The following is a 25,674-nucleotide window of genomic DNA, read 5'->3' on the forward strand; positions in this document are numbered from 1 at the left end:
AGATCATCCTTCCTCACCCCGAGAAGCCTCCAGTTTATGAATCCCTGAAGTGAGAGCCACCACACACCCTGGGAGTGATGTTTGCTCATCTCTGTGAGTAACATTTGGCATGGTGCTGACACATTTTCCCTGACCTGTCTGGGAGTAAAAGGCCAAGCCACACAGCTTTTTTTTTTTTTGTGCGCACACGCATGCAAAGCTTCCAAGCTGCCACAAGCCAAATCAGCCATTTTAAAAGAGCAGAACTGCACAGCACCAGCACAAGCACCTGGCAAACAGATGTTGCTGCCACGTGCCAGAAGTCACCAGAGGCAGCTCCATCAGGATAAACTCCCCATGAACTAATGTGGTACTTCCACAACACACCATAGAAGTGCCTTCTTCCCTCATTCCTAAAGCGTACTTTAGGTCTCTCCCTGAGGGCTGTAACATGTTTTTCTTTGTTTTTGGTTTTTTTTTTTTTTTTTAATTTCACTGACTTTACAATGAAAATACACTTTAAGGATATGCAATTTGGCCTCTTCATCTAACAGAACCTATTTAAAATGCTAACAGGGACTCTATAAAATTAGCATCAGCTCACCTCACCATCGCCAGCAATTATTTTCTTCTGTAGAACCAGCCATATAGAAATACAGCCACAGATGAAGTGCAGAAAGACCAGATCTACATTATGTAAGTAGAGAAGAAAGAAGGCACCTGTACATGATGATAGCACTGTCTCTGAGTGACTTTTCTGAACCACTCAACTAGTTTGCTATGAAACAGAGCCTTTTGAGTGCCTTTCTTCAACCAGGACAGTCAACTCTCATCTTTGAGGCATCCTCCTCCTGCAGGCAAGACACTGAAGCACTAATGTCTTTCACTATCTTCTAGATTTGTTGTACACAAATTACAGGAAATAACTTAGCTAACAACTGTCCTAAAACATCTCTACAGAATGGTTAAGGACAGAGTGAATAGTGGACAGCTGATGCCATTTTGTTTCAGGTGGCAAATTAAATAGGAACAGGTGAAGCTTGGCACCAGTGCAGTGGCACAGAAGGTGATGATAGAAGCTCTTTCAGGTTTGGAGACTTAAATCCACCTGCTGGTGCAGCCTTTTGCCTGTCTTTGCAACTTGTATCACACCTGGGCAAGCAGCGCTGGCACAGGGGCATGTACTAAGGCTGCATCTCTCACCCTCTGATCAGAGACCAACCCACAGAAAGATGTGGAGGCTGGTTATCTCTCAGAACCTTTAAGTAGAGCTTTGGTCCATCCTCCCCATAACAAAGCAACAGAGCTTTTTAAGGAACTGTTCAGAACTAACATGCAGGAGTGGTGAGGCCGCCTTCCTAGTAACACTCTCTGCAAGGACCCTCTCTGCCTTGTTCTGCTATGGAGGGCTGTAGCCCCAAATGAAAGGCACAGCCCAGTTTTGGGATCTCTGGTGCTGTACTGAGGGGATGAGGCAAAGGAAGCTCATGCATTCAAAGTAATTATGCTATTAGTGTTTACTGTACCTTTAACTTCACAAACAAATTGGTCCAGTCCTCCACTTAAGCAAACCATGTACTGCCTAATATTTCACCTGCAGGTTGAACCAATTCTCACATGGGCAGAGATTTCAACAGCAATGTTTTCCAATAAGCAGCAGTAGGTATCCAAAACATACATTAGAGTATCAGTTTATTTTACAAATATGGATAAAACAATCTCATTTGTAGTTTAGACAAATCTAGGTAATGCTGCCACCATAAAAAAAAGGGGGTGTAGGAATAGAACTTTTTTTCCATCAAACCCGACCAAATATTTTGTTCAGTTTCTTCCTATATAAGAGCAGGTTAGGAGACAGGAATCAAGTTTGTTTTCTGTACTCAGCAATGCCATTTTCCAGTGTCTCTTTCATGGAGTTTTACCAAGCTGGATTTACCAAGCTGGAAGCAGCATTTCCACTCCACCAGAGTACAGAAATCCCCAGCTACTTCAGTAAATCAAAGATGTCAAAACATTAGGAAATGTAAGGAATAAGTTACTGGAATTATCTTAAAATGAATAGATTCCTCTGAGCAGCTGGAATGCTTATCAGTTGCAGGAAAAACAAAGATTACCCCAAAATATTTTTAGGCATTCCTAAAACATTTCTCCTTTAACAAAGAAGTGGGGTATAACTAACAACATCAGGAGCAGGGAAGGCTTTGTCAGCAGGAGTTTCAGGAGTCCTGGGTGATGGCAGCAAGGAATATACTCATTTTGAATACATACTGACACATGTTTGACATCATGGGACTGCTTAATCTTTTTCACTCTTTCCAACCACATGAGGTAATAAATTGTTATTATACATAGTAAGTAGGCACAATATCAAACATGCAGCCTTCTCTTGCAAATTCTATGGTTGATGAACAATGAAAGTACTTCATCTTCATGACTCCACGACAGCAGTCAGTGTACACTTAGCACATTAAAATACAGGAGTGGTAGCAGGTCCTGCCAAGGACAGCCCTTAGACTTGCTTGGTTCTGCCTCTCCTCTATCAAGGGCTACAACCTCATCAGCTTTTGCTTAAACAAATAATTCTCTTACAGCACAGATTGTAAGCAATTATGTTACAAGGCCTCAGATCTGCATACTGCATCAGCACAGCATATATAAATCATCATGTTTATGCACAACTAAAATACATCACTTTTACAGAGTGAGTCTTGAAAAGTGAGCCAAATAATGAAAAGCTGAAATTCTGGTGCAACACATGGAATAACATATGCACTCAGGGTAAAACAGGTGTCCCAGGCAGAGAAGGTAACTAGGAAATGGCTGATCTCATCACAGCAATGATTTAAAGCCATAAGTATGCTAATTAGAGCTGTTCGAAACAGAAGGGTAGATTCAACCTGCCAGAAGTTTCCAGCAAAAGTAGTAACTGAAGGTACAGCCAAGGATCCCATCCACAGGCCATGAAAGCAGCAGCTTCACAGTCTCTACAAAGACCTGCTCTCAGCAGTGGGAAAAGCAGACATGCTTTCATTGTTCTAAATGGCCAGTTGGGGACTGTGCATCTCCTGGGTATAGAGGAGCTGAGAAGAGCTGATTTTAAGAATCACTTTTAGAAGTGCTGGTAACTGCTTTATACGTAGAAAAATAATGGTCAGCTAAGCAATGGCTCTTACATGCACTTTTTAAAAACCAGTATGGAATCACTGCAAGTCCTGCAGCCAACAGGATGGGTGGTATGCAATAACCAGGAGATAAGCTGTGCACTGAATACCTAAAATATCTTATTTCTTAGAAAGCACTTCACTCTCTCTTTCAAACCTAGGAAATGAAATGATTTTTGAGTACCTTCCTTCCATTAGTGACTTACAACTTCAAAGTGAAATCATTTAAACTTATTTGCTTCCTTATTTACGTTGACTAGAATGGTACAATGATACCATTCTAAGTTACATCCCTTCTGTGCCTGAATCTCCAGACTGATGGACAACCTGATCTAGCAGTCAGCAACCTTGCCGTAGCAGGGTGCTGGAACTAGGTGATCTTTGAGGTCCTTCTTCCAACCCAAATCATCTATGATTTTTAAAGACTATTTATGAGGCTTGCCCCATATTTTTATTGCACAGGCTAATGGCTGAAATCTGCATTGGGAAGCCAGCTTTGGATGTGTTATCTTACACAGCACTTACACTTTAGCCGATCTGGGAGTGGTTTTCAGGAGGAAACTGTACAACACAATCACATAAAATTGCTCAGGTTTTTTAACCAGCTCACAGATGTGTGCCTTTCTGTCTATATGTCTGATTAGCCACTTCCACAAAAAATATTCAGCAGAGTAAGTATGCCCCAGAATAATGCTTTTTGACTGAAGGTACTTGTCAAGCAATGTCTTTCAGTCCTATGTCTGTAGTTTCACTGCAGTGTAATAAGTGGATATCTTCCATTTACTTTACAGGAAAACCTGTAATTCTGGCTTGGATTCATCTCATCAAGGCTCTTGAGTACTGCAAGCAGGCCACACTCTAAGCTATGTGATTGTAGCCCTCCAGCCCTGATGTGATTGTAGCCCTTCAGCTGGGGTTCAGGGCAACCATACAAGAATGGGACTGTGCAAGAAACTGCTTCAAGGCCAAGATTAGTTTAAGGAGGGCAAAAGCTAAGAAAAATGTCAGGAGTGAGAAAGTTTTGAGATGTGGTTGCACCCATCTACCAAAAGATGGGTATTCCATTCTAACCGCATAAGTAGAGGAAAAATAGGGCTGTTATTATATAGCATGCTCCAAAGACAGAAGTCTTGGCTAATAATAGCAGAATACACCTGTCAAAATGAACCCAGCAAGAAGCAGAGACTCAGCAAGTGAAACGATCCAATCACTACTCATCCCCTCTAAAACAGGATCAGACACCTAACACACCCACAGCTAGAAGACCACAAGGCACCAAGCCAAAGCTACTGCTTTTCTCGTGGCTCTGCTATGCCAGCAACAAAAGAACATGACATCTTCCTGATGTGAAGGATTTGCACATGCAGAAAATACAGGACTACAGGAAGGGAAATCCAATTGGACTAGCCAAGACCTTTATTTATTTCAAGATAACATATACTGGGCTCTTGCTCAGTTGCTTTTAACACCCAAAAAAAGTGTAATGTCCAGAACCACAAACTACCCCAGCTGTTCAGATGGCAAGTGGCCTGGTGTTTGTCTAGCAGCAGCCAGAGTAAGGTATCTACAGAACATTTCAGCTTTTGCATTCTGTTTTTTAGAACAACTTACATATATTCAAATAAACTAAATCAGCCAAGAATGCGGGAAATGCTGGTCTCAAAGTTTCCTTAACTTACTTTGAAAACAATTATCATGGTAATTCAGTTCCACATATAGATCTTAAACACAGCCAGTGGGTAATATTTAATGCAAGTTCTCTCTCACTCTGAAGTTGAACCACTGTTTCAGTAACTCAAGTTACATCAAATTAAACCCAATTAGAAAAAAAAAGTCAGATTACATCAATCTTCTATAGAAAACACTGGTGCTTATACAAGAAATTACTTAAAAAAATTGGCAAGTTAGAGACCACAAAGGGGAAAACAGTATCATAAAATAATAGTAAGTGCAGAAGCATATAAAAATGAATCAAGCTTGCATCTAGACCTAGATTTTAAGTATTATTTACCCATAGAAATCACAGAGGGCAATTAATCTACTTATTCAGTGCAATTATTTTATAAGCTATATCTCACCCACTAATAGCCAAATATATTTCAATTAATTTTGAATAAATTACACCAGGGGACTAAAACAGGAATTCCTACGCCTAAAGCAGAGCAACAGTATTCCCAACTTACACTCTCCATCACGAAAATATATAAGTATGCTTTTACATGCTATATGCATATGCAATGTTATAACTTGAATAACATTACAGAAACTTGTTTTGAATTAGTTGTCATTAAAGGATAAAGAGCTGAACACTGTATGTGGTAGACATTTTGTTTTAAGCACTATTTTAAATTATGAAGATTAATTGCAGCAATATAACTTAAGTGTTTACTTTAACTTAATGTACCAAAACAAGGCTACTATACTCTTAAGATAAGTGAAATTAATTACCCTACAAGAATCACAATATTTCTAAAACAGAATTAAACTTAAATTGGAATCTGTAGGCATTTAACACCCAGACGTTTCTGAACACAGGTTCACTACACATTTGCTACACTCCAGTGCCATCTGTCTATAAAAAGATAATTAACATTTTCAACAAGAACAAATACAGCTCACTGTAAAGTGTGCTCGGTCCTAGGCCATTGAATCCACTTAGGTTTATAAGATGAATGACTCTACTGATCCTCCGCCCAATTAGGGAATCATTAAATACACTGAGGAAACAGTGTTTATGGCAAAGTTTTCTGGAAAACAGTTTTGTCCCCAGTGTGCTGATGCAGGGAATTACAAGCCTTGCTAGTAACTACTCTCTGAAATTAATCTCAAAGCCTTCCCTCTAGCATTGTGCAGTTGAGCCGCATTTTGAAGACCTCAGAGCAGCGGTGAATAGCCGCTCTCAGATTTGCATTTAGAAGACCACTGGAGGACAGGCTTTCAGAAGTGCACAACCTTCAGAGTGACAAATAAACGCTGTGCCAAGCACTGCTCCAAACCTCGGTGCAGAGCACAAAGCGGTTATTGCATGCAGAGCCAGCCCTGTCCTCCCACTCAACACCAACCCCCAAACCTGGCTGCCCTCCGCTCCCCACAACCAGGGCACACATCCAGGCTCACACAGCCAGTAACCAGCTGGACAGCTTCATTTCACAATGTTAGTTTAACAGAGTGCACACTGGATGCTCTGCCCAGAGCAGTATTCCCATGCACCGTGTACGGAAGCCAAACACCACATGCTTGATACTTCTCTTCTGAAGAACTATTACACTTCTCCCCCCACAACGCACACATTTTTCTGAAGTAGTAAGGCTTTTCAAGACCAAACATCATTTTTAAATAATCAGGTAGAGCAGAACGGGATGCACGGCATTTTCCAGGCTCTTGACCACCTTTCCCACCTCCGCTGCCCCTCCGGAGCTGCCCAAACCCTACGTACGTAGCAGGGCAGCTTGTCCCTCCGCTCCCGGTGCCGCAGCTCTCCCGCAGTGCCACCTGCCGGCCCTGTCCTGCTATGCCCGGGAGCCGCCAGCACGGATCTACGGCTTCGCAGGGTAACATGCAAAAAAGCAAAGGTGCTTCAGCCCCAGCAGAGGCACAAAGCCCTTAAATCTCATCCTGCCAGAAGTGAACGGGGTTCTGTTTTGTCCTGTCCTAGGACTACGACATTACGGAGGGTTAGAGAAAGGCTGTGGTGCCTCACCTGCCCCAAGGCTTTTTACAAAATTAGTTCATTATGAATCACCCTTCCTGTCCTTCTTTAACAGCTCACCTGTAAGGAAAAATACTTAGTATTACCATATCTTGTGGTGGAATAAAATAATCCATTTCCATAAGTCAGACAAAATTTTTGCATTAAATAGCTACTACTGGAACCAAAGCACATATTTCACACAAGCACATTAACAACTGAAGCCCTACCACTTGCAGGCATGTGGTATAGGAACAGCACAGAACCTTAACCCACAGCAGCTGTGTGCACTCCCTGGGAGAGGGCAGAGCCAGGGGCTGCCAACACAGAGAAGGTAAAGGCAGAGGGGGCAGGGGGAAAAGATGTGACCAAGGCAGAAACCTCTACTTCTGAAACATACATTTCTGACATCTGCTTTGGCTTCAGTGCATAGCTTCTGCTTTACCCTGTATGCTCCAGACAAATTTATCTTTTTGGTACAAACACAGACACCTGCAGTTTGCTTTTCTTTAGACCCAGGCATTTCATCATTTGGACACAGTATTCCATGACATTTTTTGAGTTTTTTCTACTTCTGGTTCTGTCAGTCTCCAAGAAAGTCTTTTTTCTGTCAAAAATTCACTATCCCTACCTCCTTCCCCAACCCTATGCCACACCACTTGCCTTCCTTCACCATCACCAAAGGTGAACCAGATCATAAAGAGCTATGATAACTTCATCCTGAACTTGTTGGCACATCGGGTGCAGATCCCACTGCTTTGGTTTCCTGCAGACTACCATCTATAATGTTGGCTTTTTCTTGTCCTTCTTCCACACTCAGCAACAGGTCATGTACCAACTTTGAGCAGACCTCATCAGATGCAAGAGAAGTCTCATCTGTGCCTTCAGGCTGTCCATTCATCTCATTGATTTCTTTCTCTTCACTCGCAATTAAAGCCTCAGCAATGTTTTCAGATGGTTTATCATCAGCTACTACTGAACACAAGGCAAGGTTACAGCTCACAGCAGCCACTTCTGCTTCAGCCCCTGCAGCACTTGAAGGGGCTTTACTGGTTGTTGCTTTCACACCTTCTGTCTGCATTCCTTGTTCTTTGCTCTCTTCTGCACCTCTGGAGCCCACATGAATTGAACACTCACAGTAATAGTAACCAGATTCCTGTTTCTTCTTACGCATGGCACAGAGATCAATTCGACTGAAGACCTCTGTGCCAAAATAACTGTCTTCATATTCTTTGTACAGATCCAAACAAATTTTTCTGAATCCCTAGATGTTGAGAGAACATTGTGACATTTACACATGCACAAATAAGTTACACACATCATGTACTTTAAGTATAGCTTAAACACTCCCCCCACCCCCATTAGGATAATGATAACTACCTCATATGTAGTGCTGAAGTTGATAGTGATATAACAGTAATAATAGCTGATTTTTAAGAAGTTTATCTTCTGCTGAATCCCCCACAAGCCAGAACATACCAACAGAGACAGTGATACAGAAACAGATAGGTTTAATTCCATTACAATTACTCAAAAACATCCATAGAATTTCAGATATTGCAAGCAAGTTAGCAGTCACAACAACACAGGCAAACTATTCCCTAGAGTCCTAAATTGCTTCAGGAGGATTTTTTTACTTCACTTAAAGCTGAATCTGTTTAGTTTCTCAACCCACAGATACCTTCACAGACTGAAAGATTTATCCTTCTTGATGGGCATATTTCACAGTAGTATTTAAGTCACAAGTTCAAAATACAGCTGGTGCAGCTACTTCTGTCAGCAGAGTTGTATTCAAAAGAAATTTAACTCTGTGACTTATGATCTTAAAGGTTTTTTCTGACCTTAACAATTCTAAGATTGTGAAAACAAGCTCATTTAAGCAAGCCAGTAAAAAGGGGGAAAAAAACATCACTGCCACACTGATGTAGCTGCCAGACACTGTTAGTATCTCAACAATCAAATGCTACTGCAGACAGTGTGTGAATGGAAGCACTTACTCTTACAAAGGTGTTTTGAAAGCTGATACATTTGTTTCACGAAGAAAAAAACAGCTTCCTCTGCCATAATCAAAGCATCATAATTTAGGACTGCTGAGATTGAAATAGTTTCTAAGTCAGTGGTCCCCCATACTCCAATATGTAGTCCACGCAGTTTCCTTGCAGTCCTCCCTCCGAAAAAACTCAAGCACAGCAGCACTAGCTACTCTGTGCAGAGATCATCAGGGCTGGCGACACAATCCCTGCCAGCAACAGGCTGCCAATTTAAATAAAGGAGTGAAGGAGGAGGATGAGCCTAACTGAAAGCACACTAGTAAGAATCTGAGGAACCCTTTGCAACACATCCCTTCAAAGAAGTCTCAATCATTTTGTTTAGTTCTCAAATGCTCAGGGGTACATCCATAAAGAACAAGAGATCTCCTTACAAGCCTCTTTGTAACAGCCCTTTTGGCAAGTCTCTGCATGAGCAGGCATGCACCATGTGGAAATGGCAAAAGACATCCAGGGGCACCCAGACAAAGCCAGATGCAAGCAGCTCCAATAACAAACACTACAAACCATTCAGGAACTGCTGCCCCTCAGTACAACCCAGATGGCCAGAGAGCTTCAGAGCGTAACTGAGCAAGTGCGTCCTTGTATCAATCAGAGCCAGGCAGTCAGGTACCCAGGTACATCAGTCACCTCAACACTACTAGCTATAACTGTACACAGCGCATTTAGGAGGACAATGGAAACTCTTGTAAGATCACATCAAAGACAGCTTATCAAGTAGCCTTTTTCATCAAAACCAGAATATTTTAATACAAGGGATGCCATAGGCTTGTATCATCCAGGCTGGGTAACATCTGTTTGCAGACTTGCACCAACTGAATCTACATCAAGCAGCATGATGCAGCTTGAAAGCAGGAGCAAACATTCCCCCACTTTTGAGTGGTGGCACTTGGCCTTGGTCTGACATAGGTGAGCAAGACAGTGCCCAGCACTAGAGATTGACTTATTGCACTGGAAAAGCCTCTTCAGCAGCAGACACTGTAGTGGACTCTCTGAAGATGAGCTACTCCTTTTTGGCTCATTGTAAACTGAGGTCAGAAAAAACTGCAGAGCCCATATTTTATATTTATGCTAGTGATGTGGCACACATTTTGAATGTCATCAACAAACAGCATATACTGCTCCTTTGGTAGTAATTCAAGCTAAATGGCACACAAGAAAAAAATGGCACACTCTTGGGACATTCAGACTCAAAGTCAAAGATGCACAATTTCCTGAGATCAAAGTTTGAACCTGTAGAAGTTTTAAAGAGGGCTAAATCCTCCTTGCCCATAAAGAGGAACAAAGGCTGCAAGAACTGTATCATATCACACACCTTACTACAAAAAAGCATTCTTGAGATGTAAAAAAAAAAAATATGTTCATCATTTCTCAACCTTTATGTAAAAAGCACTGAAGTTGTATGAAATATGTAAATAGCATTCAAATTACAGGGACCCATTTATGTTATAAAGTAATTACAGCCAGTAGATGGCAACATAATAACTGTGATGCCATACTAGCATGAAAAAATATTTTGGCTTATATCTTGGCATCTTCTAGTGCTTAAGAAGGTGAAGATTTGTTTCTTTCCAACAGTCTTCAGGAAGGGGCTATTAGAAAAATACACAGCTTTCCTTCCCTACCCCTTAGATTTGGGCTTGAGAAGAGACAAATCAAGTTGTTAGTATTTTCAGTCTGGTATGTCAGATCTCAAAAGCCATATGTGGTTATATTCCAGTTTGCTCTTTGAGATTAAAACCTTTATCTATGATTAAGCCCTATAGAGACTGTATGTGGGCATTCAGCAGCCATACATGCCCTAAAAACTAACTTAATACATAACCTTACTCTGCTTATACATAATGGCCCCAGTGAGTGGAACAGTATTTTAGGAGCAAGAGCATTAAGATGCATATGAATACGAGGACAGAAATGAGCAATATAACTGGAAGGTGAGGGGAGAGCAGCAGATATTTATGTAGGCTTCAGTAATGCTTTTGACACTGGTTCCTTTAAGAACTTCAGTATCTGCTGATGCACGTGCTGGACTGAAAACTCACTGAGTGACAAGATATAGAGTGGTGGTCATTGGTGAAGTCTAGTACAAGGCCAGTAACTGGCAGAGCACCCCAGGAGTCAATATTGAGTCCAGTCCTGTTTAGCATCTTTTTTGATGATCTGGACAATGGAGGAAAGTGCACCGTCAGTAAGTTTGCAGATAATACAAAACAGGGAGGGGTGACTGATGCACCCAGGGGTTGTGCTGCCATCCAGAAGGAAAGGCTGAGATATGGGCTGACAGGAACCTCATGAAGCTCAGTGAGGGGAAGTGCAGCCCTGCACCCACTGGTAGGCAGCTGTGTAGAAAAGAACCCAGGGGGTTCTAGTGGACACCATGTTGAACATGAGTCAGTGTGCCTTTGTCACACAAAGATGGCTAGCTATATTGCCAAAGTATTGCCAGCAGGTGAAGAGAGGTGATCCCTCCCATTACTTAGCACTGGCAAGGCCACACCTGGAGTGCTGCATCCATTTCTAGATTCCCCCATGTAAGACACATGGAACTACTGGAGAAACTCCAGTAAAGGACCATGACAGTGAAGGGACTAGAGCTTTTCCTCTATGAGGAAAGGCTAATAAAGCTGGGGCTGTTAAATCTGCAGAACATTCAGGGAAATCTCAAAGTATATAAATACCTGAAGGAAGAGTGCAGAGAGAATGCAGCCAAGCTCTTTTCAGTGGTGCCCAAAACTTTAAGACTTGGATAGTAGAAGGAAGTGTGATTATGCTTTAGATAAAAATCAGTAATTCTTACTTTCCTATTGTATTTTTTTTTTTTTTGCATTAGATATTGCTGATGCATGTGCTCATTAAATTCCCTATAGGCAGTATAAAAGAAAAAAGCCTTCAGCACAGAACTATCAGTGCTATCCAACTTTGATTGTACCATGTACACGGAAGACAGCTATCAAGTCAATATGAAGTACTGAAGTGCACAAATACAAGGTCATTTTCCCCAGCTATTATAACATTGTCTGTTTTCTTTGTGCATACTCCTTTACTGTTTCAGGTTTGCAATATATTGGCCTCATAAATACAAGAACTATTCCTGGAAACAAGCAGGACCATATTCCACTGGGAAATGAACAATCTAATCAGAGTTGTTTTTTATTTTAATTGTATGTGATAAACCATACAATGCTGCAGTAAAGGTTAGAAAAGCATGTCACACATTTCTAGCATAAATCAAAGCACCAGCCTGGCTTCTAACATGACATTAATCTTGTTCTCATAAATATTGTTTAGAAGCCATCCCACTCAATGGAATCAGCTTGACATGGCATTTTCATGCAGATTCTACGCAGAAGGAAAGTGCTTTGTACTCTACCATTACAGCCTTAATACAATATGAGGAAGAGGCACTAACTCTTCCTATTGGATATGAAGATATTTAACTGTTTTGGCCAGTCTATCTACAAGCTTTGCTAAGCAATAGAATATTTATTTTCTTCTAACTGCAATATAGGTCACTTAACCATATACCCCCCAAGCCCCCAAAGAAGTCATTAGAAAGAAAATCTCTGGAACAGTTCCTAGTAAGTATGTTTTAAATGTAGTTACCTTTCTTTTCAGTCTTGGTGCCTTGGAAAGCTTTAAAAAAGTAAGATGTGGTTTGAAATCCTTGCTCCCTGAAATGTCGAGATTCATTTCATTAAAAGATTTTTCCACAGCTTCTGGTAAAGAAAAAGAAAAACTAATAATCAGGAGATGAAGAAAAATATTTAGAACGTTAAGAGTTAGATAAGACTCTCAACATTCCTTTCTTGAGCAAGACACAGTTAAAACACAGCATGAGAGAAACTGTTGTCATATCATCATGGGCAACAGACAAAATAAGAAACACAGTAGGCAAAATACTACCAAAAAGAAATGTCAAGATCCACAAAGCAAGTACAACCCCACAGCCAAGACAGAAATTGAGAAGGAAAAGTCACAAACATAGAATTCCTTTCCAGATAAGATAGGAATCATTTACAGAGATGTTAGTTAAAAAACTCTGGCCACAGTTTAAAGCAGTAAGACCTTATCCCCCATTGAAAGAAGTGACTGTGAGCAACTCCAAAATTTATATTCAAGGTCTTTCAGCCAAGGACTGTAATGACCAACCAAATTAAATCAAGTTGATCTATGCATTGGTTTTCAGTGTCAAAGGGTGGGATGCAGCCTCACAAGGACAGCAAGGTGAGGCCAGCAGGCAGACCTCTGCAAATCTTACAAACATAGAAAATTAAACACAGCTATTGCAGAACAAGAAACACTCAACAGTGAACAATAACTCCAAAAATACTGAAAGCTTTAGATGAAGCTGGAATATTTTGCAATTTTTCTTATTGACAGGAGTCCTTATAGCTTGAATCTATAAATGAAACAACACCATGAAGATCAACACCTGCCCTGGAAAACCACAACATTTATATGGTTCTTCTTGCCAGAGCCTACAACATTACACCAATCTGTTACTCCTAAATCACTTAAGCACTGGAAGAAGTAGGTTTGGCATAGAAGCATGTGTTACAAATAGCATATCATATTTTGATGAGTACACTGCTTGAAAGCACCCTACTACCATTTTTTTGTTTCCATCTTTCAGAAACTGCATGTTTGTTTACTAGTTTGTAATAAGCATTCATATCAAGGCAGGCCTTTAGCTTAGCTAATTAATACATTAAAATGTTTCTTTTCAGTATTTGCAATGAAACAGCAGCTGGGGCTGTCTGGTCACTTTGCCAAGGCAATTGCTTTGTCTTCCAGCTGGAAAATATATAAATAGTCTTCAATTACCTGAACAAGCACTTCATGCCACTTCAGATGCCTTAAAGGATGCCCACCTGCCCCTCTCAATTTCTACTGAAAAGGTTACAGTCTTGTAGGTCTAGTGTGAACATAGACACTTTAGGCCATCAGAAAATTGTACTAGGTGATTATGGTGACATACCAAACTACCTCTACAGCATCTCTGGTACTTTATCAAAAAGAATGTTAACACAAAAACGTGCTAATTCCTCTAGCACCTATACCATTAGGCCAAAGCACAACAAGCCCGATATGAACTCCTCTTTTCTAGAGAAGAGTTGTTTTTCTCCACACATCTGGAGAAACATCATCCTTAGGATGCACAGAAGTTAGTAAATTGTAGCTTAACAATATCAGACCAGTGTCTCCTTACCTTCACTCAAAACCAGTCCCACCAAGCAACAGTAAGTTATTAATGCAGAGTGAAGGTCTTCCTGTCAGTCTTATAAAAAAGGCTGATGATGAAAGGAAAGTCAAGGCTGGTAAGCATCTTCAAGAAATGAGTTTAAGAACAAAGCTTACCACTCGAGTTTTCCAGACACCATCTTCTCTAGCTCATTTTTTTTAATAACATAAGAAAATCCTATGGCAAATTAAACATTACCTCCCTCACAGTAGACAATGTCACTGTGACAAGAAGAGGCCAGTATTATCTAGTATATACCAATTAACTGCAGTGAATTAATCAAGAGGCAGGATGAATTTCCACTTTAAAACTGAAGTCTATGACATACATAGTACTAAAGGACATGGTTTAGTGTGCAATATTGGTGGTAGGTGGATGGTTCAACCAGATGACCTCAGAGGTCTTCTCCAACTTTAATGATTCTATGTCTATGATATGAGAACTAACAAACAGCCAAACATTTTTATTTTTTTTTCTTAAACCCAGGAACACTTCAGAGGTTGAAAACTCCATTAAAACAGGCTGAACTGTTGACAAGTTATTGATAATTTCAACAATTTGATAAGGGCACAATGAGGCAGAGGCAGCTGGCAGGAGTGGTTTGACCTTTGCCAGTCAAATTGTTTGCCATCAAGCTTCTTTACAAGGCAATATTTGGAAATCCATACCTACCTCACAAGCAACTAGAAATACTGATGAAATGTTAGGAAAAGAAAATTCCTACTCATTATATAACTATTAACTCCACGCTGAAGGAGGAAAGGAAAAGGAAAACCAGACAAGCATTTGCAGATGTATTTAAAATGATGTAATTTGCTATATATTTGCATAATCCCCAGATTCATTAAGTTCTAGAAACGGACAGAAACTATGTAGAAAGAAAAACACTGAAAGTTACAGCACTCTGAATAGCAAAGCCATTGGTGACAGAGTAACAGCTTGAAAGCTGGCAGCTTGTCTCTCAGCCAAGGAAGTATTTCAGGCAATCAGTGAACAATCATACTACATTAAACAGATGCAAGTACTGATTAAGTATTCCTGTGGTTTGGAATCAAAATAATTCTTCTCCAGTTTATTTGGAGAGGGGTTCAGATCAGAGGGTGGACCCTGCGTTTACAGAATCCTAGAGATGGAGGTGACCCAGGCAGGGAACAGAAAAGAATAAGGAAGTAATCAAGACACTCACTATTGTAAAGATTTTCAGTGTTAATGCAGCTCCAATAGCTTTTAAAAATAGTAAGAAAAACATAGCACACATTCTGCAGAACCAAATTTAAACGTTTTTGCTGTTGCTAAAATAGCATGATAAAGATTGATCGTGCGTGTTTTGATTCATTAGGAATAAAGTTCTCAGTAAAGCAAAATGGAGCAGGGGGAAAAACAGCAATAGTCAAGAGAAAAGAGGAGGCATTCACTTCATCTTTCAGAAGAAAGCGAGGAGAGAACTAGGATGGGGCTCCAAAACCATTAAACAGTCCCTTTTTTCAGTGGTATTGAAGCATATATCTCAAGGCCTGGGTAAAAACTGATCTCAGAGGAAGCTACATCACACACATTCCACTTAGTGTCTTTCAGTCAAGATTATTTTGGGTCAGCTTTTGAAGAAACAGTCTGGGCATTGAGAAGTTTGTTGAGGACCTAACCTAGTAAGTGTGCACAATGGCAGACTACTTTTAACAGAAGCACAGCTGTTTTGAGTTAACATTACCCCCTACCACGAAGGGAACAGTAAGGGAAAAGAATGCTGAAGTTGAAAATAATGGACAGTGAAGTGGTTCATTTAGCTGATGCAAAGAACCTGGTGATGTTGAGAGGCATTTTCTGTCTAGTTGCAACACTGGTTACTAAGAGAAAAATAAATAGAAGGAGAAGGGAAAAAGACTAATTGTCAAAGCTAGGAACTGGAGTAGGGAATAAAGCAGCCTTTAAGAGGAAACAGACTATTCTGAAAAAAAGCAAAATATCCTTTGAAGATCACAGTGTCTTTGTGCTGTATGCCTTTTTGAGAAACATTATAGTTGAACTATGCCTCCTTTCACAAACAAAAAGCATATATTGATTATTTCTGCTCTGTTGGAAGTTGAAGCCCAGAACACAGAATAGGTTCTGCATTGCAGGCTAAACAAGCAACTAAGAAACAGAAAAGGGTGAGGGAAAGGGGGAAGCATCAAACCCTTCAGATGATGTGTTTGGGTGAAGGTAAACAGTTAAGAACCAGAACATCTGTGAACCCATTGCTGCTTTGGGATTTTAGAATAGGGGAGAGAAGCCACTCCTGTACTTTGGTTCCACCCTCTACAGTGGAAGCAAAAATTGGTCTGCTGGTGGTACACATGTACATGCAAACACTGCTGTTTGCAACATCCTGTCCAAGCAGTAATAGCCATTCCATGCATGCCTTAATTTAGAGGAAGTACTTTGAAACTCAAGTTAAGTCAACACTCAAGGCTTCTAGCTCACTAGAATTGATAGGGCCCTAAAGTTGAGGTTTCATTTTGAAAACCTATGTACATCACCAGGCTGTGAGATCCAGTCTGCAGGGCCTGGAGTAGCCTTGCTGTTGTGTCTTGACAAGACAAATGCCTTTGCTTCTCACCTGTCCCAATTAGTACACAGAATTTGCTTTTATCTTCTTCTGCAGCTGTCAGCTTCATATTAAATACTTAAGAAAGAGTCAAAGGAAAGACAGCATAAAGCAAACACAACAGCTCAGGTAGTAAAGTAGTAAAGAGTCAGATTAAACACATACCTGCAATTCTGCAAAGCATTTTCCGGTTTTCCTCTGACATTTTCACATATATCACTTGATTGTTAAACTGTCCAATCCCATGAAATGTCATAAGAAGGTCTTTACCCTGCAGAATGGCTTCCACTTTGGTCTTGCTTTTCTTCAGTGCCAAAACAGCCCTTAAAAAAATTAAGAAACACATTGTATTTTGAAAGAAGTCTGACTTAATGTGGAAATACTTTTTTTAATATCAGATAATATACCTGGTTTTGGCCACTCTGTAGCACTATATAAGATGTAACAAACACACTATATTCCAGGGTAAATACCTCTGAACAGGCATTAAGTAAATTATGTCTTTCAATACCTTCAATTTCAGTTTATACAGTAGAAGTGAGTTTTGCTGAAAAGCGAATGTTCAAGTCATTAACATGCCACAAATGTCTGTGCAAATATGTTACTGCTAAGCAGTCAAAGGGATAAAACTGAACTTACTTGTCATGAAATTTAAACCTCTGTCACTGCAATTTTCAACCAGTTCACTAGTTTCATTCTAAAACTTAAATAAACCCATGTTTCCAGCTGCAGCACATTGAATATTCATCTCCATTATATTTCAGTACTCAAGGACAGTTCTTAAAATAAACTGATGGTTGAAATGGGACCTAGAACTCCCACCATAACAAAGTTTTGATACACACCTTACTGTACACATAAATCTTTGAAGCGGATTACCAAAAGACAATACTTCAACCATTTTACTTAAACATTCTAACAGAATTTAACTAACTAGTTCCTGAAAAGTGAATGTCATGTCTTTCAGTAATATAATACCCACTGAAGTGCTATAGGTGCCTCTGGAGAAGGTATCCTGTCAGAACTTCAGGCCCGTGATCTGAGCAGAGGCCTTCCAATAATGCCTTAGGCATATAACAAAATACTTTGCAATTGAGAATCACAGGAAACCAGTCTGTGGGCTGCTGCTTTCCGAGTTTACTTTATCATTACACCTAGAAGCTTGGACTACATTGCTTCATTATTTAAAAAAATTATCTTACTATTGTATTACATTATCCAAACAGGAAAACAGCATTGCAATCCAGATGGCACAAGTTCTGTGCCCTGATCTTCTTAGGAAAGTATTTCACGCATATGAAGGTCATTTTAGCCTACAACAGTCAGCATTATGACCAGTTCTGAGTACTGTATTGATATTATTGTTACATCAGAGCTGCCGCTCCTTGAGACTCCTGGAAATTTGCAAATGAAAATTTGCTGAGGACAGCACTTAAGGTGGAAAAGGAATGAATTCTCTGCAGAGAATTTTACTTCCTCCAATTTGACAAGCAGGGATAACATGGCCCCTCACTTAAGGCTGTAATGTCAGAACTACCATTAAACACTCCTGGAAGAGCTTGTGTCGTGAGATCTGAAGATGCTTTCCTCCTGCTGTAAGTTTCAGCAGTGCTATTAGCATGAGTAGATAAATAGTTGGCTTAACAACTAAGGCAATCTCTTCTTTCACATGACAGTGTAGAGCCATAGCCACTGAACTGCAGCTTTAGTAGGGCTGCAGGTAGGTAGAAGATAAAGGACGAAAAGCATCGGGCAAGTAAGATCTGCTTCTCATTAGGTATGCCTATTATTTCTGTATTACAGGCACACATTCACTCTTAAGTTCATTAACACCACTTGCTTCATTCACCTCTCCAACTGATTGATTCCCATTTTGATCACTGCTCTCCTCTAGTTTCCTATCTTCTTGGATGACAGCCTGCTCAGTCAGCAGCACTGGCAGGGATTTTTATTACCAAATTACTGTACATAGTGACTTTCACAGACAGGCTCCTCAGCCTATATAAAGGTTCTCCTCTACTTTCCCTCAGGCCCTCCCAAAAGCTTCTTGAATGAACAGTAAACCAGGTCAATTTAAAACAAAGCACATACAAATCTGTCATTTGCATTCCCATCTTAGTCCTGCTTAGTCATCTCTACCTTTTGGGCTTATTTTTTTCTGTTTAATCTTTTTGTTGGTTGTTCATTGTTTTAAAAAAAAAAAAGAAAACAACTTTCTTATAGCAATTTTGCTTTATGTCCAGGCATCCTGCTTTCTGTTCTGTGTCACACTGGAATGATACAAAGGCCTTAATTTATTTTATTTTATTTTATTTATTTATTTATTTTTGCCACTTCCTTGCTTATCACAGAATGACTTAGTTTAGAATAGACCCTAAAGATCATCTAGTTCCATCCCCCTGCCATGGGTAGGGTTGTCATTCACAACATGGGTAAAGGACCCCAGAAAAAGATGCTCCCTGCATCTCAACCAAGCAATACCTTCCACAGTGCCAAAGGACCTCCCTTCACTTTTTTCTCATGCCCAGTGCAAAGGGCTTAGAAAAGAAGCTCCATCACTTTACCTACTTTGACATCCATATTAGCAGCTTTCTGACCATGGGGTTGTCTTCCTAAGTCCTTTTCCACTATGCCCATCGTAACTCAGAGGACCCCACTGACAGCCCCCAGCTTGAATTAAATGAGTACATCTGAAAAGGAACTAGACACTTTTGTTTTCCTTATTGCAACATGATATATCAGTTAATGTTTTCCAGCTGATACAAGCATGGCTGATCTAAAACACTGTGGCTTCTCAATAGGTAGCAGCTTAGGAAAATTTACATTTGTTGAGTTAATTTATAGTAAAAACATAGCAATAATACCGTTCACAACCATGCTGCCTTCTCCCCCACCCCATGACAGATGTACAAAATTTCAGACCCTGAAGCATCCCATCTAGCTTTTCGTCATCAAGTGTCAAAAAAAGCCAGAAACTGATCAGAAAATCCTAAGAAAGAAACTGGGTATGCCCCATTAAAATTATTATTCACAACAGAAATAAGGTTATCACATTTACAGGTTAATTAACTATACTAGAATTTGGCAGAATTCTTACTTTTTTACTTCTTCTTCTGTTCCCAGATGAGCAACAATTACAGTTAGGTGCATAGTCTGAACAGGAAGAAAAGCTCTCAACAAGTCAGGCTCCTTTGTGAATATGAGCTCTTGGACATCTTCAATTCTGTCCAAAATCTGCAATGCAGTAAATAGGAAACAGCAAAGTAAAATGTCATTCTGGAGTGCCCAGGTATTGCATGGGAAAAAAATATATATGTAACAGAGAAAGCTGAAGCATCTCACCCACAGAAACACCAACCCAGTTTGAGTCCAACTGCAAAACAAAACTCATCCCCGTGCTCCCCAAGATCTATTGCATAACATTCAGATTCAGCTCTTAAGTTAGCTTTTCTACCAATGGATTGATCTGTTTTCCCTTTTTAAGCCCACAGGCTAAATCCATAGCTCTCATGTGAGCCAGCACCCTAGATCTTAAACTAGGTCTGGATCTGACCCTAAGCACATTTGAATAAAACTCACAGCAGTGTGTAAATATTAATGCTATCATCATGCAGTAGTCAGTTCTTAATAGACTAGGAAATTGAATAGCATTCCCATAATTAATCTTACACCATTTTCTGATTACAAGTTTGATCACAGAATACACTGATGTCTTTTCCCAAAAGGAAGCTAACAGCAAATAAAGTAGATCAGTTTGGTAAACATGCTGCTGTCCAAGTTGATGTTTTCCAGAACTGCGTGGCTCTTATGAGTCTATCCATGCCTTTTCCTCAAGTGACTCCAACCAGAAGTTGCAAAGAAAGGCTTTTTTTTTTTTTTTGCAGCCTGTTAAGTTTTAGAAGCAAATCATAGAAATGGCAGGTGGGAAAAGAATTCAGTCACTCAAGGACTAAGCACCTGGTAGAAGCCATCATTACAGCTATTTGTGGATTTTCAGATTATTTCAGTGAGCATATGCTGGTTTACATGCCTAGATGCTCACATATGGTTGAGCTCTTCATTCTTGCATAGGCTGAAACAGCTGGGTCAATGTTTTTTTTTCCCCCCAGTGTTTTTACATAAAGCTTTGGCAGTTGTTGTACAGACCAGTGGATAACATAACAACCTGGACAGTAGAATAAATGAGTGTAATTTACTGATAAATACCAGGACAAAGCCAGGTACAATTAAGACAACTCATCTGAAGATATGAACAGTGAGCTCTTTCAATCCAGACTGATAGTACATTTATTATGATAAAAAAACAATTGAAAAGACTCTTAAGACACTTCCTACTGTAACTGAGAAACAATGTATTGCCTGCTACTTGCAGCATATTTGCCTAGATCCTGAAAACAGAAGGAATCAAGATATCTGACCACACAAGCTAGAAACCTTTACTTCAACAGAATAGGATGAGCACTGTCAGCAATTCCACAAGACAGTCTCACACTTCCCCCTTCTACAATCTTTCCAAGAATACTCTTGAAAGATGACCTTTCTGCCTCCTCAGTTTGAGGCTCAGACAACTGAGAAGTCAAACTTGAGTGAAACTCCTTCACAGAGATATCTGATGGTTGCAAAGCAGTTTCCATTATTTTCTTACCACTTTTTGTCAGTGGGCAAGCTTCACAAAAGCATGTTCAGAGCTTTCTGCCTCTTCTCTAGTAGAAAATGTAAAGATTCTTATACCTTTGTGCTTTGGGGGGGTTTGGTGAATCAGTTTGTAACATTTTCCTATAATACTGTGTTTTTAATGGATTTTTTTTTAATTTATTTGGAGTGGGAGACAGGAAGAACACTGGTAAAAATATTGAAGGTTTCAGACTACAAAGTAAGATCCACCCCAACCCATTGCTAGAAGCTGGCATCCTGCCTCCTGAGACACACGAAAGGAAAGGGCTGATGCATCTACCAGGATTTTAACAGGGTTTTTCCCTTTGTTCTGTTGAAAAGGAAGAAAACAGACAAGCCCTCAGCCCTGTCATCAAGGGAGCTCTCAAAATCATTAGAGGAAGCATTTGGGGTAGAATTAACTAATAGCATATTTAAATCTCTTATGTAGGCAACTGCAAGGACTACAGTATATTAGAAAAGCATGCCTTATGTTTCTTTACACTAAAAACCTCTACTTTAGAGACAAAAGCAACTAAAATCGTTGACAAATATTAGATATACATACATATATACATTCACACACTTCTCATAGGAAAATACCAGGCCTATATACAGCACTGGCAATAGTGTCTTTATCCTTCAGTGTTCCCTGACACAGACCCTTACCCAGGTCTGTCAGTCACTGCTACTGTTGAAGGTGGCCCTTAAAGGAGCATAAACTTGGAATATCTTGGGCAGAGTAACTAGCCAGAGACATCAGAGCTGCCAGATTACCAGAGCCGCTGTAAAACCAAGGAAATCTGGAAGAACAGGATTGACAGAAAAGGAGAAAGGCAGAAGTGACACTCAGAACTATACAGGATGCAGTCACAGGCTATATTTTAGGACACTCAAATCTCATTAAAATAGCAGAATAAATTAAGCATTCATGTTTTTTCAAGCTCTCATGTTTTTTTTTTCATGATCTCACTCCTAAGATTCCATGCAGATTCATTCCTAGTTTCCTGCCTCTATTTAATCTTTGCCCACTGTATACCCATCTGTTCCTCTGCCAGCATTGTCTTCCAGATTACACAGTTTTTTTCTTCCTGGAATTTATCTTCCCAATGTGCTCTGCACTTTCATTCACCTCTCAAAAGAGTCGTATGTAGGAATAACTGAAAGTTATATGGGTCCATCCCCCAGATAACCCTCAGCAATTATTTCACTCAAGACAAAGCCAAAGAAAATAACTGCCTATGAAGAGGAAGGCACCTTTGACATCTCCCCTAACACGTACATGAGAGTTTCTATATTTAATTATGGTCAAAAAACAAACTCAAAAGCCTTACAAAGCAAGCCACTGCAACTTCTCACACTGGGGGAAAAAAATTACAAAAGATGTACAGTACAAACAGCCATCCTATTTAATTGTTGCATTTCAGAATTGTAAATACAGTTGCCCCAAATACTGTATAGAAGCCTGAACTAAAAAAAAATTGGAAAGAACACTATAAGCTAATGCAGGAGCTGGTGGCCAAACGGTATATTTTCACATCTACGAAGTTAACAGTCAGATTTTGCATTTCATATGTTTTGTGGGAAAAGATCTCAAGATGCATAGTCATTATGAATATTAAAGTTCACTCTAGTAACACTGTTTTAGCTCCACTCATGCCAGGACACAGCAATCAGTGATTCAAATCATAACTTCCCTCTGTCTGCTTTTGCACACTGAGAAACTAAGATAATACTGTCAGCAAGTCAACTGTCTAGGGAAGGCTGAATGGCATAAGACTTCCCAATAAAGGTACCAAATGGGGGACTGAAGCATTCTGTTTGTCTTTCAGAAGATTACATGAACTTCAAAATACATCAGCTGAAAAGGAATGAGGAACTCAAAGGAAGCCAAGTCTTCTCCCTTATATTAAAAAGGGAAAAATGCATGTTAATATGCATAAGTTCATAGAATCATAGGGGTTGGAAGACACCTCTGGAGATCATCTAGTCCAATCCCCTATGTTAGAGGCTCCAAATCATTACTACATAAGTAGTTACAGAGCAAAGTGTGAAACCTTACTCCAGCTCTCACAGTATCTTTGTATAAGACATCTCATGATATGTCAAGGCTAGCTTAACACAGATGGTATTTCTGAAATTTGTCAACTGGAATGTTTCAGAACCCTCACAAAACTTCTAGAAAAAAATTACTTACACTTATTTCTGCTGTTTGTTGCTGTTTAACAATATGAAGGTAAAAAAAAATCTGTTGCTTTCTCAACATTTCAGAAACATTGAAATCACAGAATATACATGGATGAAATACAAGCATGCACACTCTACTTGTGGCTTCCTGGAATTAACTGTCTACCTAAGGTTTCAGGGTAAGTTTGAGGGCAAGAGAGGAGAATAGATCAACATCTCCCTTTCTGTAATAGAAAACTCATTCTGCACTAACCTAATGAGGTTCAACAAGGCCAAGTGCAAGGCATTGCACTTCAGTCAAGGCAATCCCAGATGTAAGTACAGACTGGGAGAATTGACTGAGAACAGCCCTGCAGATGCTTATATGGGCAGACAGTTACAGGACAAGGGGGAAAGCTTTTAAACTAAAAGGAGGGAGATTTCAGTTGGATGTTAGGAAGAAAGTTTCTATTCAGAGGGCAGTGGGGCCCAGACACAGGTGCCCAGAGAAGCCCCATCCCTGGAAGTGCTCAAGGCCAGGGTGGATGGGGAACCATCAGTTGAGCTGCTGGACAGCAGCCCTGCCCACAGCATGGGGTGGGACTGGGTGGGCCTTGAGATCCCTTCCAGCCTTTATGATTTTATGACGACTCTTCAATTCAGTGGGGAAGGGGGTGAACAAATTAATTCTGGTCTTCTCTGCACTAAATACAGCTTTAAAACAATGTAGGAAGGAACAACTCAAGACAGTGAAAGCCACTGCTTTCTTTTAGAAAAAATATAATAGATGATACTATTGCAGAGACTTACCAATCAGACCTTGTGAGAATAAAAAGGCAATCTTTTTTATTGCACTGGTAGTGTAGCAAAGTCTTGCTCTTTTATGCTTCTTAACAAGTTTACAAACAACATTTCTTATTTAAAGCTTTTACAGTTTGTTGGAACAACTAATTAAAAATACCTGGTCATCTGTTATTGGTATAGAGACAAAGTAATTTGGAGTCTCCCGTGGGCGCTTCTTAAGCACTTCTCGCTCCTGGCCTTCTTGTTGATCTTCAGTCACACCCTTGGGCCCTTCTTGGCCATCACCTTGGCCCTGTTCCATCTCTGTATCTCTTTGACCTTCCTGCTGCAGTGATAGGTCTGCTTTCAGCTCTTCCTTCTTTTGATTTTGGTCATATATCTGATCTGTCACCTCACCATGCAGGCCTGCTTTGTTTTCAGCCTGCATCTCCTTTACTTCTTCTCTCCCGTCTTCTTGGCTTTGTCCATGCTGGAATTTTAACACCTCTCCTTTTTGACCCTGCTTTTGGCTATGAGCTCCCTGTGGAACCAGCTCCATCACAGCCAGTTCTCTCTTACCTTCAGATCTTGCTATCGACTCTCCTTGATTTTCATTTAGTGTCTGCTGCTCTCCGTTCTCTAATATTTCCTCACCTTGGTCCTGCATACAGCTCACCTCTTTCGGCTCACAGCCAAAGTGCATCTGTACAGTGACCTTGAGATCAGTCATTCCTTGTCCCTGCAACTTTGGCTGTACCTGCACAGTAACTTGTGGGAGAGCTGTTCCTTTGCCCTGCTGTTCTAACTGCAACTGCACAGTCACATCTGGCATCTCCCACCTTGGGCTCAGCTTCTGAGGCTGTATTTGTACTGTCATCTCTGGAGCTTCCCATCCCTCGCCCAACTTCTGAAGCCTCACCTGTACAGTCATTTCCAGGGCCTCTCGCCCCTTATCTACTTGCTGTGGTTTCATGTTTAGGGCCATTCCTTCTTGGACTGTTTGATTCTGCTGCTGGATATGCTCTGTGCCTACCCCCTGAGCCTGCTGACCATGGGTCAATGTCTGTGGCCGTGCTGCTGGAAGATAGCCTTCTCCTTGGCCCTGCTGTACTGGAGAGCACAGTTGCTGAAATCCCTCTGGACTGCCATCCACTTGTCTGCTCCTAGACTAACTCTCTTTTTATCATATTAATTCTACACTGCCAAAGCTTTTTCCTCCCAGTTCAGATCTTCACTGAGATCTTGTTCTTTCTTCAGGACTTGATTTTTTTTAAGGAACTGGAAAAATAAAGAAAAGAGTCCATCAGCTAACAAGAAAAGGTGGCTTAGATTAGTTCAGTCTGGATTCAGGTCTGCTGAACTCAAAACTC

General features: G+C 40.3%; 1 protein-coding gene across 1 annotated transcript; it reads right to left on the bottom strand.

The window, feature by feature from the left end:
* Nucleotides 1–1,577: 1,577 nt before the first annotated feature.
* On the bottom strand, nucleotides 1,578–25,374 carry LOC116226189 (uncharacterized). Its single transcript, XM_031588933.2, has 5 exons — nucleotides 24,483–25,374; nucleotides 19,800–19,936; nucleotides 16,868–17,025; nucleotides 12,480–12,592; nucleotides 1,578–8,092 (listed from the first exon to the last, which is right to left on the bottom strand). The coding sequence occupies exons 1-5, from the start codon at nucleotides 25,287–25,289 to the stop codon at nucleotides 7,544–7,546; spliced, it is 1,764 nt and encodes a 587-aa protein (XP_031444793.2). The 5' UTR covers nucleotides 25,290–25,374; the 3' UTR covers nucleotides 1,578–7,543.
* Nucleotides 25,375–25,674: the final 300 nt, after the last annotated feature.

This window comes from Phasianus colchicus, chromosome 3, assembly GCF_987193195.1.
Source record: "Phasianus colchicus chromosome 3, bPhaCol1.hap1.1, whole genome shotgun sequence".
Taxonomy (NCBI): Eukaryota; Metazoa; Chordata; class Aves; order Galliformes; family Phasianidae; genus Phasianus; species Phasianus colchicus.